Source organism: Molossus molossus, unplaced genomic scaffold (assembly GCF_014108415.1).
Source record: "Molossus molossus isolate mMolMol1 unplaced genomic scaffold, mMolMol1.p scaffold_m16_p_14, whole genome shotgun sequence".
In the NCBI taxonomy this organism is placed as follows: Eukaryota; Metazoa; Chordata; class Mammalia; order Chiroptera; family Molossidae; genus Molossus; species Molossus molossus.
The window spans coordinates 25,491,254-25,506,387 of record NW_023425349.1 but is presented as its reverse complement, the minus strand read 5'-3'; the positions used below and the strand labels follow the sequence as shown (position 1 = coordinate 25,506,387).

Sequence of the window (15,134 nt, the reverse complement as noted above, 5' to 3'; positions counted from 1 at the left end):
AGATTACATTTTTACTTTACCATTTCAGGAGCTGTGGCGGTGGCGTGGAAGAATCCTGTTTCAAGTTGGTTTACTGCTATGCTCCACTGTTTTGGTGGAGGAATTTTATCCTGTATATTGCTTGCGGAGCCTCCATTGAAGTTTCTTGCAGACCACACTAATATATTACTGGCATCTTCAATCTGGTAAGCTACCATTTTAATGAACTATTAGACATTTAAAAATTGTTTTGTAAATATTTAGTAAATACAATGTTTTTCTTTAAAAACTAGTTTATGTTATTGAAAAGTTAATGCATGTGCAAAGGAAGGAACTCAAAAAATCCCAAAGGTTTTATGTGCAAAGCATGTTTCTTTCTTACCCTTCTCCCTTATTCTCTCTCAGAGGCAGTTATTGTTACCATTGTCTAATGTATCTTTTTTTTTATAAACATTTTTTTCTTTATTGATGTTAGAGAGAGGGAGAGAGGGATAGAAACGTTGATGAGAGATGAGAGAGAACATCGATTGGGCATTGTGTTAATGTATCTTTAGTGGAAGCATTTTCTTCAGTGAATCTTTTTATCCTTTCTTAAAATTTTAAATGTTTTCCCTTTATGCATTCTATCTTTTTAAGGCACTGTTATATTTATTTCTCTTTGTTTTTCTTCCAATTTGGCCTTCATTTGTGAAATGATATTTTTTTCCTGAGTATTTTATCTTCAGTTCTCAGTGTTATTAATTCTGATGTATGTTGTTCTTTTGTCTTGTTATCACTTTCATAATGTCTTTAGCTTGTTTTAAACTAGTAGGTTGCAATTTTGCTATGTTTTATGGACATGTTTTCCTGAGTGCTTTCATTGTTTGTAGGGATTTATTCTGTTTTTGTTTTTTTAGAATACATTTTTATGGGCTTGGACATTGATCCTTTTCTGTTGGTCATATTTATGGAGAATTAGTTTTGTTTTGTTTTTTTAAAACTTTTAGCATAAGGTGGAATTCAGGAAAGTTTTTCTGACTTTGTAGAGCTCTGCCCCTGTGTTCTAAAGATGATGACCTGCATTCTGCGATTTCCTAGTTTGGTCTGATTCTGTTTCTTCGGTTGTTCTGCCCTACTCAGTTTTGATCTTAACACCAGCAGTTTCTTCTCACTGTGGGGCTTGTTCTAGAACACAGACTGGGTGGATCAGTTTTGAAAGTTCATGGTGACTAAATCGATTCAACCTCTTTTCAGACCTTCTTATAGACCTTTTGTCTCACACAGTATTGTAGGTGCCAGAATCCCTTCCAGTTTCAGCTATTGTTGTTGGTTTCCAAATTGGCCTGATATGCTTTCTAGCAAATACTGTACCCATTAGCTATTTTTGAGTTGCTCTTAGGTTCATTAGTTGCTGCCTTGTTGCTTTCTTTTCCCTGCCAAGCAATGTAGGTCTTGTGGGTGTTGGTGAATTGTCTCTGTGTCTTGGGATTTGAAGGGTACCTTGTTACATAGTTTTGTTGTAGGTATTGTGGATGGGATTTTGGTTTTGCTGTCTAGATGCTTTGTCTCTGTTTATGTGGAGATTTAAAGAGATCAAAATCTATGTAGCCATTGCTGCCAACGTCTTCCCAGAGCTCTTGCCATTAGTTTTGATGTCTCCTATAAGTGCACTCTATCATGTTCACACAACAAAATCGCCTAGTGACACATTTCTCAGAACATGTTCCCACTGTTAAATGACACATGACTGTATATAGTTCTCTGGGATTTGTTTTCTTCATTGAACATTATGTTACTAAGATTCATCTGTATTCTTGCATGTAGCTATAGTATATTCCCTCTCACTGCTATATAATTCATTATATTAATATCTATATATTATTTATTCTTCTGTTGATGAGCATTTTAATGGTTCTAGTTTTGTTGGTCATTATAAAACAATGACCAAATGTCCCAGACAATTTTCTAAGTGCTTTACATATATTATCTTTCATAAATCTCACAAAAACCCTGTAAGGTAGGTACTGTTTTATTCTCATTTAACAGATGAGGTATCGAGGCAAGAAGGATTAAATAACTTGCCCAATGTATCTCAGATACCTAGTTGGAGCCAGGATTGAAACCTAGGGTATCTAGTTCTTTAGTCTGTGCTTATGTAGTAGATTGTTTTGGATTCTGGAAGTACTAATATTGTCTGTATCCTCACAGACCCTTAATTATTTAAAAAAATGATACTTGCTGACACACACAGTATATTTTACTATTTAAGGTTTACTGTTAAGAATATATTTATAATTTTTGCTTCATTTGATTTTAATTTGAGAGATAAAATGATGTTTGGAATGTACTTTAAACTCTAGCAAGATAAATTAAGGGATTCCATGAATACCCTTATTGGAAAAGTCATCTTTATTCAGTACAATAGCTCATAGTGCTCACATCTGGAGATTAGCACCATCTACTGGCAAAGGGAAACAACTGTTGTGAAGACTACCCACTTTCATAGGATTTTTCTTTTTGAAACTGTTTCTGGGGGAAATAAATATGTTGTGATTTTGCTGTGTATTGATTTTTGTATCTGTGTTGGTTTTCCTTAAACTTCAAGTATCTATTATGTATTGTACATTTGCATAACTGAGACTGCATTTGTATGAGGAAAAATATAAGAAAAGATATAGTTTTACAGGTCTGTCCTGCAGTAGTCTTTCAAATCATATAAAGTTATCAATTTGTTAGAGTAGTAAGAGCAAGAACAAAGGTGTCATATTGGGCTAATCTGAACTGTATTTAGTTTATAGTTATGTTTTGGCTTAGTCCAGTAATTCTGTGTTTGGTAGAAGAGTGGAATTAATAGTAGAGTGAAAACAAAGAATTCTGTGACTAACCATGGGAAGCTTCTCTCTGCTCAACTCTTGGTATTAACCTAATTTCTACTTATATTTTTCCTACTTAAACTGGTTTAGCTTTCATTTGTCAGTGGCTTAGCATCCTGTTTGTATCTTGTTTTAGACTAACTTCTATTATTTAGCACAGTTCTTTGTCATTTTTTCCTCTTCATTAATCTAAGTGACTTAAAAATGGATGAGAAAGAAATGGATGAGAAATCAGTTGTCTTCTTGTTCCATTTCTTGTTCAATATGTTTCATTTCTTCTTTTCTGATATGTTTTCTATAGGCATTTTACAAGTTAAAAGTACCTTAGATGTTACAATTTTAGTTAAAAGTGAAATGATAATTTTTACAGAAGGAGGGACATAATGATTGCTTAATGAGTACTGGTTGAGTGTTTCATTAAAGAAATTTTAAAGAGCTAACTTGTGCCCTGGTAGGTTTGGCTCAGTGGTTAGAGTGTCGGCCTGTGGTCCAGAGAGACCCTGGTTCGATTCCCGCTAAGGGCAGTTACCTTGGTTGCAGTTTGTCCCCAGCCCTGGTTGGGGTTGTGCGTAAGGCAGCTGCTCCATGTGTCCCTTTCATGTTGATGTTTCTCTCTCTCTCTTCCTCTCTCTCCCTCCCACTCTATCTGAACAAAACATGGAAAAGTGCCCTGGCCGGCTCAGCGGGTAGAGCATTGGCCTGCGGTCCAGAGAGACCCGGGTTTGGTTCCTGCTAAGGGCATGTACCTCATTTGTAATTTGTCCCCGGCCCTGGTTGGGGTCATGTGGGAGGCAGCCACTTGATGTGTCCCTTTCACGTCGATATTTCTCTCTCTTCCTCTATCTGAACAAAAAATGTCCTCGGGGGAGGATTGAAAAAAAAATGGAGAAGTGTCCTCGGGTGAGGATAAAAAAAAAAATTAACTTGTGTTATAGAGCAGGAATGGTTGTTTAAAAGCCATTAGTCTGCTTGAGCACAATACATTACTTGTAAGTCTACTTACTGAGCACAATAAATAATTATTCTTTTGCCCATGACTGTTTAACATTAAAACGAGACCTGTTTTAAATGTTAGCTTATTATAGGTATACTTTAGAGATATACGATTAAATAAAATAAACACTCATTTATTAAAAATAGCAATAATTACAAATTTTGGATTGTATGTCATGATGTTACATAGTTGAACATAAAAAGTCCAAGATTGTGCCTGGCCAGTGTGGCTCAGTGGTTGAGCATCAAACCATGCACCAAGAGGTTACTGGTTCAATTCCGGGTCAGGGCACATGCCCAGATTGTGGGACAAATCCCCAGTGGGGGGCATGCAGGAAGCAACCAATGGATGTTCTTTTCCATCGATGTTTCTATCTCTCTCTCCCTCTCCTTTCTTCCTCTAACAAACAATAAAGAAAAAAATATATAAAAAATTTTAAAAAAGTCCAAGATTGCTCTTATAATATAGGTTTTTAACTCATTGAAGATAGTCTCAGTGTAGAGAATGGAAATGGGGTCATTTATATTTTTGTTTGTTGTTTGTTTGAGTGTGTTACTTTTGAAACCAAATCTCTCTTTCTTAATCTGATCTGCAATGGATACCAAAATATTTTAATTTTATTTAAAATCCATTTAAAAATTGCTTAAGTGTAACTCATCCCCCTACCCCAATATCTAACTGACTTCTTGAAAATTTGTTTTATATTTAAAGAGAGAAATTTACAGAGGCTTTCAAAATATATGAACATGTAAAATTTAAAAATCATACTAGTAATTTTCAAAAAGCTTTTTACTGCTTTCAGGTAATTTATTGCTTTATCTCAATCTCTTTAATTATCAACTGGTCTTTGATTTGATATATTTTGTATTTTGCCTCAAGATTAACTGTTAATAAATGATTTAATTCAGGACTACTTTTCATCATGCTGAGTTTTAGGTGAGGGGATAACAGGATTAATTATTCCTGCCATTTGAAGTCTATTATAATTTATTATGAGAATTGCAACCTTTGTAAAGGGGGTGGCAAAAGTAGTTGTGAGTAAACAAAAACAGGTTTATTTTTGTGTTATTATTTATTAATTATTGTATTGTTTTCCATATGAACAACAGTAAACATACTTTTGCTCCACTGTGTATAGTATAAAGAAAAATGTATTAAGAGCTATCTATGTTTAGGCATAGGAACCAATTGTTTTAGTTGTACAGAGTCATTAGAATTTAGTTTGAACTGAGAATGTTAAATAAAACAAAACTCCTCGAGTCAGTGTATTTGATACTATTTGAGTGGGACCTTGAAGAATAAGAAGGAATTGGTAGGTGGAGATAAAGGAGAAAGTGTGCCTCAGGCTGAACAAACCAATGCATCTTGTATTGGGTCTCCAAAGCAGTATTTTGGCAAATAGATTTCATATTCCATGCGTACTTTTCAAAATTCTTACTTTATGAATCATGAATTGCAATAAGATTAACAACTTTTTTTGAAGAAATATAATACTTTTTTCATATAGTGTATTCCATATCACTCCATTAGAAGGAAGACATGTTCTGCTTTAAGCACAAAATTGTCAGCTAGAGAGTATTTTTAGGAAAAGGGGGAAAAAGTAGAGTGTTTTCCAATTTAACACTACTGCTAAACTGTTTGAACAGATGCTTAGAACAAATGAAGCTTCAAAAAATAATTCACCCGAGGAGGAGTGAATTATCTTAAACTAGTATCACAATTTCATTGGTTAAAACTTAATCTTACTCAACTGAATTGAAGAACAAGCTTCATATTCTTTTAGCTATATGAAACTATATTTTTCCTTAATACAAATCTATCTCCTTGAGAGCTATGACCTTTCTTTGTATAGTTTGCAGTTTATGTACCGCACAGGTAAAGATTTAGTGGGGTTGAGATGCAGCCATTGTTCAGCTACCAAGGGCCCTTTTCCATTTCTTTTTTTTTTTCCCCAGAGAAAAAACACTCTCTACCCTAGAAGTGATTATATGTTTCTTTGTTTATTTTTAGTGGATTTAGCATTTAGCATTCTAGAAGAGTGTAGGTACAAATTAGGAACTCAGTAAATACTTTTTGACAGATATAGAGTATTTAGAAGTCCAAGCAAGTTGAAATTTCCCTCTGATTATGACTTTTTGTGAAATTATTATATGTATTTCATGTGATTTTTAAAAAAATCAACTCTACCCAATCCGTGGTCTTCTTGAAGTCAAATTCCATGTTTATATGGAGTTTATGTTTATGTTTGTTGTGTTTTGTAAAATTTTGTTATTGCTGATATGCTGTTTTTTATTTCTGTTCTGATTCTATTTATATATTAAAATATTTACATTTTAATTTCAGGTATATTATTTTTTTTTGCCCACATGACCTAGTTTCCCAGGGCTATTCTTTCCTACCTGTACAACTTCTGGCTGCAGGAATGAAGGAAGTGACCAGAACTTGGAAAATAGTAGGTGGAGTCACGCATGCTAATAGCTATTACAAAAATGGCTGGATAGTCATGATAGCTATTGGATGGGCCCGAGGTAATATTAACAGCATGTGTTCATAAATATTCTGTTATTGGTGTACTACAACTACTGAACAATTCTCTAGTTACATTAATGGGGACCACATACTTTAATAGCAATGACTTTTTTGAAGGATGAAAGACTTGTATCTGTTGGCTACTAAAGTTAATTCAAAACTAGCACTTTTCACTAGTATTAGCCATCAGTCATTATTTTGAGCCCAACTCAAACTTTTTTGAGCCCATATAAAACTTTTATGATTGGTTTCATTGGCATCCCCAGAACTAGAGGGATTCACAATTAATTAAGGTATAGTAAGTATCATCATAAATAAAGTTTCCATAAGAAATTATGCATGTAAAAAATTTTGTTTTGTTTTTTTAATCCTGAATAATTGGAAATGGTAAATATGATTGATATGATTGATTATGGGTTCATGTTTGCTTTACATTACTTACCTTTCTTGTTCAGTGTTTTTGTATGTAGGAATTGAACAAATTTCTCCAATCTCAAATATAGTGTATTTTACCTAAAACTAATACCAGAGAAGGAAATGACAAAGCAGAGGATTTTATTCTCAGGTCTGAAACAAACCTCTAGCCATATCTCTGTGCCCGAGGACCCAATTTTAACCTTAATTATGGTACAGTATACAGTTGCCATGATGGTGAAGGGGAAAAATTACAATAGTGTCAGTTCCATAAATGTATAAGGCAACTTTTTTTCTTCTTCCCCAAACTGGGATTTTAAGTCAGGAGATAACATTATGGCTTTGTTTAAAATAATTTCTCTAGAAAATTTGGCTAAATATTCTTGTTTAATTTTCTTAATTTTAGGTGCAGGTGGTAGCGTTATCACAAATTTTGAGCAGTTGGTAAAAGGAGGTTGGAAACCACAAGCTGATGAATGGCTGAAGATGTCCTAGTGAGTTGGCATAAACTATACTGAGACCTGACTTTTTAACCCCAGATCCCATCAAATTTGTTTTTAAAAACATTTTATGGATTCTAAATGTGGATGAAATATAGGTGAAAAAAATAAATAGTAGTAATAATGGAAAGAAAACCAGGACACTTTATTCTTTTAAAAAGTCTGCTCATTTTCAAATGTAGTTTTTAAAATATATATTGAGACCTGGCTGGTTTAGCTCAGCTGTTAGAGCATTGGCCCGTGGGCCAAAGGGTCTTGGGTTTGATTCAAGGGCATGTACCTGGGTTGCAGGTTTAATTCCTCACCCTGTCAGGGTTGTGCGAGGGGCAACAGTTGATGTGTCTCTCTCACATTGATGTTTTTCTCTCTACCCCTTTCTTCCATCCTTCCACTCTAAAAAAAAATCATTGAGTGAGGATTAACAGCAACTATGTGTGTGTGTGTAATATATATATATATATATATATTCATTTATCTGTGGGTTCCTTTCCTTAGGAAATAAAATCAATCAAAAATTTCCAGATTATTATAGAATTGTGGGAAGACTATGAATTTATGGACAGAGAATTACATAGGCACAGACTTCTCTGTGGAAATTAATCAGTTGCAGGCTCTTGGCATTTTCATTAATGAAATCACCCAGATTTCAAATTTATATAGTTCTGTTAGTAAAATGTCAAGCTTATGAGAACAAATCAGTACATTGTCATAAAGCCCTGTTAGCTGCTTTAAAAATGAAAGTTGAGCTTAATTGTATATAACAATAAGAAAAAGATTAGAGTAAATAGCCTACTTGTTCAATGCATACTACCTTTTGTGTCCACTTAAAAAAACTAATTGTTAGATATTTTCTAATGACACTGACCCAATATTAAATAAATCACAAATATATCCCTGTGTATCTGAAAAATGAAACAGAGAAGTAAAGTTTCTGTTCCCACAATTCCAGGAGGAAAAGATTTAGGGAATAGTGGGCCTAATAATCAAGGCAAGGAAGGACTTTATGTGAAAATAAGCTCATTAGAATGGATTAAAAATGAAGGTTGAGCCGTGGCCGGTGTTGCTCAGTGGTTAGAATGTCAGCCTGTGCACTGAAGAGTCTTTGTTCAAATCTGCTCAAGGGCACATGCCTGGCTGGGTTGCAGGTTCTATCCTTGGCCCGGTGGCATGTGTGGGAGGCAACCAATTGATGTATCTCTCTTATATCGATGTTTCTCTCTCTCTCTCTCTCTCTCTCTCTCTCTCTCTCTCTCTCTCTCCCCCTCTCCCTCTCTCTCTCTCTCTCTCTCCTTTTCTCCCTCCCTCCCTTCCAGTTTCTCTAAAAAAAAAAAAATCAATGGGAAAAAAATTCTATGGGTGAAGATTAACCAAAAAATAAAAAAAAAGAAAGTTGAGAAACGCTATGGATAATGAAGTATATGTTTGAGAACCAAAAAATTCCAGGATATTTAACTTGGAAAGTACTCCTTAAAGCTGGAATGAGGCAGTTTAAAATAGAACAAAGAGGCTTTGGTTGATAATAACATATAAATAAGGCATTAGTGTAATTAAGGGAAAATTTTTCTAATTTTTAGTGCATGCTTTAAAAATATCTTTTATAGCCCTGGCCAGTTTGGCTCGGCGGTTAGAGCGTCGGCCTGCGGTCCGGAGAGACCCGGGTTCGGTTCCCGCTAAGGGCACGTACTTCGGTTGCAGTTTGTCCCCGGCCCTGGTTGGTCGTGCGGGTGGCAGCCACTCGATGTGTCCCTTCACATCGATGTTTCTCTCTCTCTCTCCTTCCTCTCTCTCCCTCCCACTCTATCTGTACAAAAAATGGAAAAGTATCCTTGGGTGAGGATAAAAAAATAAAATAAAAAATAAATCTTTTATAAGCCATTTCTTGGGGCTTTAAAACTGAAATCAAATTATGTTTCTTTTCTGTTCAGAAACTTTCAGTGACTCCCCCAAATGGCCTATAAGACCCTCCAAGATCTGCCTCTCCCCCACACCCAATTTGCTTTGATTTCATCTCTTACTATTCATTCCCATGTTCACTACACTCTGTTCTTAAAAAAGCCAGGTGTGGTCTAGTTTAATGCTTGCTTATCTCTCTGTCCAGAATCTTTTTTCCCAGGTGGCTACCTCCTTATCTACGTTATTCAGAGTATTTTCTCAAAGCTCACCTTCTCAGAGAGGACTACCCTGGTTAAAATGGGAACATTTTCTTCTAGTATTCTTTTTTCACACAGCATTTGTCATATTCTATCATTTATTTATTCTCCTCTTCCCTTGGCCTCCCTCCAACGCTTCCAAGAATACAAGATGACAAGGACAGGGATTTTTGTCTTTTTTTATTGCTTTTGTATCCCAGGCACCTACCACACAGTAGACAATAAATATTAGATGAGTGAATGATTGACAATCTGTCAGGCACTTATTATACTTTGTCCATCATGATATTTTGTGTATGTGTGTATATATTTAAGTTTTTCTATCTCTGTTTCCAAATTCTTTTGCATATCAGAGAAAACCTATTTAGTCTTAGAGAATACATGTGTTGTCATAAACAGAATATTGGTAGAAATATGAATGTTAGAGGTGCTGGTGAGTGCTCAGAAGGAAATGAGGAACATTATATTAGAAACTTGAGAGATGATACAGTTACATAGTGGCAGAAAACTTAGCTAAATTGCATAACTTATAAGCATAACTGATAAGCAGTGAACTTGGATAGTTAGCTGAGGAGATTTAGAAGCAAAGTGTTGAAGGTCTGGACTGGTTTCTTCTTGCTGCTTATAATAAAGTGTGAGAGGAAAGAGTTGAATTGAGGGAATAACTACTACAAAAAGAAACCAAGACTTGATTCAGGAAATTCTCAGCCAATCTAGATTGCAAAAGATGATAAAATTAGGAGACTTATTCTTAGGAAAGCTTGCTGTGGAGAGAAAGTCAAGGGTGTTGCTGGACAATTTTTGCTAGTGTAAAAAGGGATCAGGCATGTGATACATGGATCCATTCAGCTAGCAGAGCAGAAACCAGGACTAGAGATGGGATTATTCACGAAAAATTTATGAAGGACCATTTTGACTAATGGCATGGATCCCTGTGTCATACACAGGAGATCCACAAGGTCCTTGAAAATGTTATATCAGCAGAAACATTGCCAGTTTGGACTGAGAGGGACAGAGATAAGATGTAATTAAAAGAGGGCTATCAGACTCCCAAAATTTTACAGACAGGAAACAGGCTAATAAAACTGCTCAGCTGCAAACATATGCTACCCTTTAAGGAAAAGTAAGAATGGCCTTAAGGTGAGAGCTGTGGGCCTCGAGGCCTGAGGCCAGACACACAGGCTGGAGTTGCAGGTGCAAAGGCCAGAGCCCTGAGTGCAGGGGTTGGAACTGCACATTCAGAGGACACAGCCTCAAGCCATAGAAGATTATTCCCAGACCTCAGAACCTACTGGAATTTGCCCTGCTGGATTTTGGAATTATGTAGGACCAGTGACTTCTTTCTTCTGTTTTTTTTTTTTTCCCTTTTGGAATGGAAATGCCTATAACTGTTACTCTGTACCTATTGTACCGCTGTATTTTGGAAGCAGATGGCTTATTTACTAGTTTCACAGGAATCTACTATAAGAATTTCCTAAATGCTTCCTGATCTTCCTGACCAATCTCACTGCCTTTTTCCTAAATCCCAGCCCTTTTCCAATTCCCTGCCCCAATTTATTGTCTACATTCCTTGTTCCTCACATTCATTGCTTCTGGTTTTATGCTGTAAGAACACAATCCAGAATGGAATGTGTGTATGCTAAGAGGATGCCTGTGATGAGGCAGTATTGAAACCAAACTATTAGAAACAAAGAGTACCAAAATAACATTAAGACAGACCTAATTTTATTTGTTTTTTCTTATCTCATCTTGTTAAAATCTCAATTGGTGTACATTTTATAATACAGTTATACATGTATATAATTCACAAATGAATTGATAAACTTACTTTAGGAAGTATCTTAAATACATTTTTACCAATTGGGATACACAGTTAAAAGTTTAGAAACCACTTTTCCAAAACAGGAATGCGGCCTGATCATTGTTAAGCAAAGTCCAAAATCCTGTTGCCCAAACCTAATTCATTTTGAACTTAGTCCTTAGCTTGAAATAATCAATTCTGTTTTTCATAAAATGGCTCATAGAGGCTTTTACATTCTGAGAATTTACTATTTATCTTTTTTTAGTTATAATCATAAAGAGCTAGATAGTGATCTGTTACTGTGATATGCTTTAAATATGTGGCAAATGTATGACATGAAAATAGTGCTTCTTATTTGTAGATTACCATCTTATAGACTTTAAACATTCAGCATTAATTTATTAAGATATTAGCTAATGTGGATATTGTGTGCTGGAGGTAGCTCATACTGGTTTATAGGGCCAGTTGTGTATATCTCGTCTCTATTTTACACAGCAACCTGAAGTGGTTGTGATGGGAATATTTATACAATGGAAATGAGAAAATCCTACAAATCAGGGCCTTCTTTTCCTTCCCCAATCCCACCCAAGGAACCTGTTTAGCATTGTAAGGTTTTTTCAGGACTAATCTACACTTCCCAAATTATGCTGTGGAACATAGGACTTTCAGATCCTTTGTGAGAAAATGTTATATGGTAAAATATATTTTATAAATATTGCATGTAGAAATGTACTCTGTCAGAGTCACAACATGTATGGACATTCTAAAATATCTGATATATTTAAATTTTTTTTTCTTTATTGATTTTAGAGAGAGAGAAAGGGAGAGGGAGAGAGAGAGAAACATTGATGAGAGAGAACATCAATTGGCCGCCTCCTGTATGCCCCTAACTGGGGATTTGGCCCACAATCTAGGCATGTGCCCTGACTGGAAATCCAATTGGTGACTTCCTGGTGCGTGGGGTCGACGTTCAACCACTGAGCCACACCAGCTGGGCTAAAATCTCTGATATTTTATGCTGTGAAGAAAGGTATTTAATTTTCTATAACTAGCATTTCCAAAACTTTGTAAGTAGATTCACAGAACTCATTTTTTGTGTTATATCTATTAATAACTCATTAAATTAGTATTTTGTAGAGACTCTTTGAGAAATATAGACATAGATCATGTGAATTACTTACTGACTTAAAGTATGTTTTATTTTCAGCCCTGCCAAGGTAACCCTGCTGGGGTCAGTTATCTTCACATTCCAGCACACTGAGCATTTGGCAATATCAAGGCATCATCTTGTGTTCTTCTATACCGTGTTTCTTGTGGTCACAAAGGTAAGAGTTCAAAGTAGCAGTACAGTATTACAAAGTCTGTGTAACCAAATTCTGCATACGAGGCAAGTAACAGGAACATTTATTTTTTATTGTTATTACAGACTAAAAAGATGAATTTTGGGGAGTTTATTCAGCAAATTCATGACTTTTTGAAACTTAGCTCTCCTATGATTCCTCATTTGATTTATGGTGAGACTACCAGGAATGACTTGCAGATAAACTAATAGTATATTGGAGGCCAGAGAGTAGTAGAAATAACCAAGGCTGATCAGAGACCGCAAAACACAATGTCATGACATTTACTTGTAAAATGAGGTACTTGGGTAGATGTTCTCTGAGGTTCCTTTAAGCTTTAACATTTTTAAATTTCATATTAGGACATTTGTGGTCAGTCTCTTGTATTGTTATTATCTGGTTTGAAGCTTTATTCCTTCTTGAAGATAGGAAGTAGTGTGATATAAGATCATAGGTTTTAGAGACAGGTTGTCTTAAGTTCAAACCTAGCTTTGCTCTCTAATCCCTGAATAGACAATTCACTTAATGTCTCCAAATCTTGATTTTCCTCATGTTCATTGTGCTGATATTGAGAGCGTTGGAGATGATGTATGTCATTCTGTTACTGTGCCTGACACATCTTATGAATTCTATTTGCAGCTGTATCATGAGACTAATTCTGATTACAGTTCTTCTTACCATTATTAGATATTATTCCCTATTCACAGCTAGACAACTGTTTTTAAAATAAGATTATTATTTATGCCTAGAGAAATTTTATAGCTAACTGGATCTCAGCCTAGGTATTTTTGGCCAAAAATTTATCTACAGAATTCTTAAAAGGAAACAGTGTATATTATATAAATTTATGTCTTAGAAAGAACCAAGTCACCATGAGGATCATTTAGTTCTGTTTCTGTAGTCTTTGCAATGGAGGTAATTTAAGTAATGCAAATATCTGAGGCAAAATCTCTTCACATGTGCCTTCCTCTTCCAGTCCTCACATTTTGGGCTGTGTGTATTTCTTTGTAACAGTTCTACTGAGATATATTTCGCATCCCATACAATTCATCCATTTACAGTATACAATTCAGTGGTTTTTATTTTTTAAAATTTTTTACATTAATTTATTTTTGTTACAGATGTTTCTCCTTTTCCCCGCACTGATTCCCCCTCCCCACCTCCCCACCTTGTCCCCAGCTTTGTTGTCCATGTCCATTGTTCATGCATACATGCATATAAATTCTGTGGTTTATCCACCCCCCCCACCCCCTCTTCTGGGGATTGTCAGTCTATACTCCACTTCCATGTCTCTGGGACTACCCCATTCTTCAGACTGTTATGTTCATTATATTCCACAAATAAGTGAGATCATATGATACTTGTCTTTCTCTGTTTGGCTTGTTTTGCTTAGGATAATACTTTCCAGGTCCCTCTATGTCGTCTCAAAGGATAAGAGATCTTTCTTTCTTACAGCTGTATATGTACCACAGCTTTTTTATCCATTCATCTACTGATGGACATTTGGGCTGTTTCCAGATCTTAGCTATTGTAAATAGTGCTGCTACGAACATGGGGGTACATATATTCTTTCTGATTGGTATTTCAGTTTTCTTAGGGTATATTTCTAGAAGTGGGACCACTGGGTCAAATGGAAGTTCAATTTCCCATTTATTAAATAGACTGTCTTTAATTTTTTGAGGTAACACCATAGTGTTTTCCATAGTGGCTGCACCAGTCTGCATTCCCACCAGCAGTGTACTAGAGTCCCCTTTTCTCCACACCCTCACCAACACTTGTTGTTTGATGATTTGTTGATAACGGCCATTCTGACAGGTGTGAGGTGATACCTCATTATTGTTTTAATTTACATCTCTCTGATGATTAGTGATGTTGAGCATTTCTTCATATGTCTCTTAGCCATTTGTATGTCCTGTCTGGAGAGGTGTCTATTTAGTTCCTCTGCCCATTTTTTAATTGGATTCTTTGTCTTCCTTTTGTTGAGTTGCATGAGTACTCTATATATATTGGAAATTAACCCCTTCTCTGACATATTATTGGCAATTATGCTCTCCCATAGAGTGGGTTGCCTTTCCATTTTGATGACTGTATCTTTTGCAGAAGCTTTTTAGTTTGTTGTCGTCCCATGTGTTCATTTTCTCCTTTGTTCTGTTGCTTTAAGTGATGTATCAGTGAAAATTCTGCTGCGTATGATGTCTGAAATTTTGTTGCCTACAGTTTCTTCTAGGATTTTTATGGATTCATGAGTCACATTTAAGTCTTTTATCCATTTTGAGTTTATTCTTGTGTAGGGTGTAAGTTGATGGTCTAGTTTCATTTTTTTTTTGCATGTAGCTGTCCAATTTTCCCAACACCATTTATTAAATAGACTGTCTTTACTCCACTGTATGCTCTTGCCACCCTTGTCAAATATTAATTGAGTATATTGCCTTGGGTCCATTTCTGGGTTCTCTGTTCTGTTCCACTGGTCTATATGCCTGTTCTTGTGCCAGTACCAGGCTGTTTTGATTACGGTGGCTTTATAGTATAACCTGAAATCTGGTAATGTGATCCCTCCTACTTTGTTCTTCTTTTT

At 35.5% G+C, this 15,134-nt stretch overlaps 1 protein-coding gene across 2 annotated transcripts in view; it reads left to right on the top strand.

The window, feature by feature from the left end:
• TMEM38B (transmembrane protein 38B) overlaps positions 1-15,134 on the top strand; it is a 67,374-nt gene that overhangs the window by 34,601 nt on the left and 17,639 nt on the right. For both annotated transcript variants that reach the window (XM_036262102.1, XM_036262103.1), the window contains exons 2-5: positions 29-185; positions 6,169-6,353; positions 7,175-7,262; positions 12,427-12,544. In XM_036262102.1, the coding sequence (XP_036117995.1) occupies positions 29-185; positions 6,169-6,353; positions 7,175-7,262; positions 12,427-12,544 (548 nt within the window). The remainder of the gene's footprint in view (positions 1-28; positions 186-6,168; positions 6,354-7,174; positions 7,263-12,426; positions 12,545-15,134) is intronic.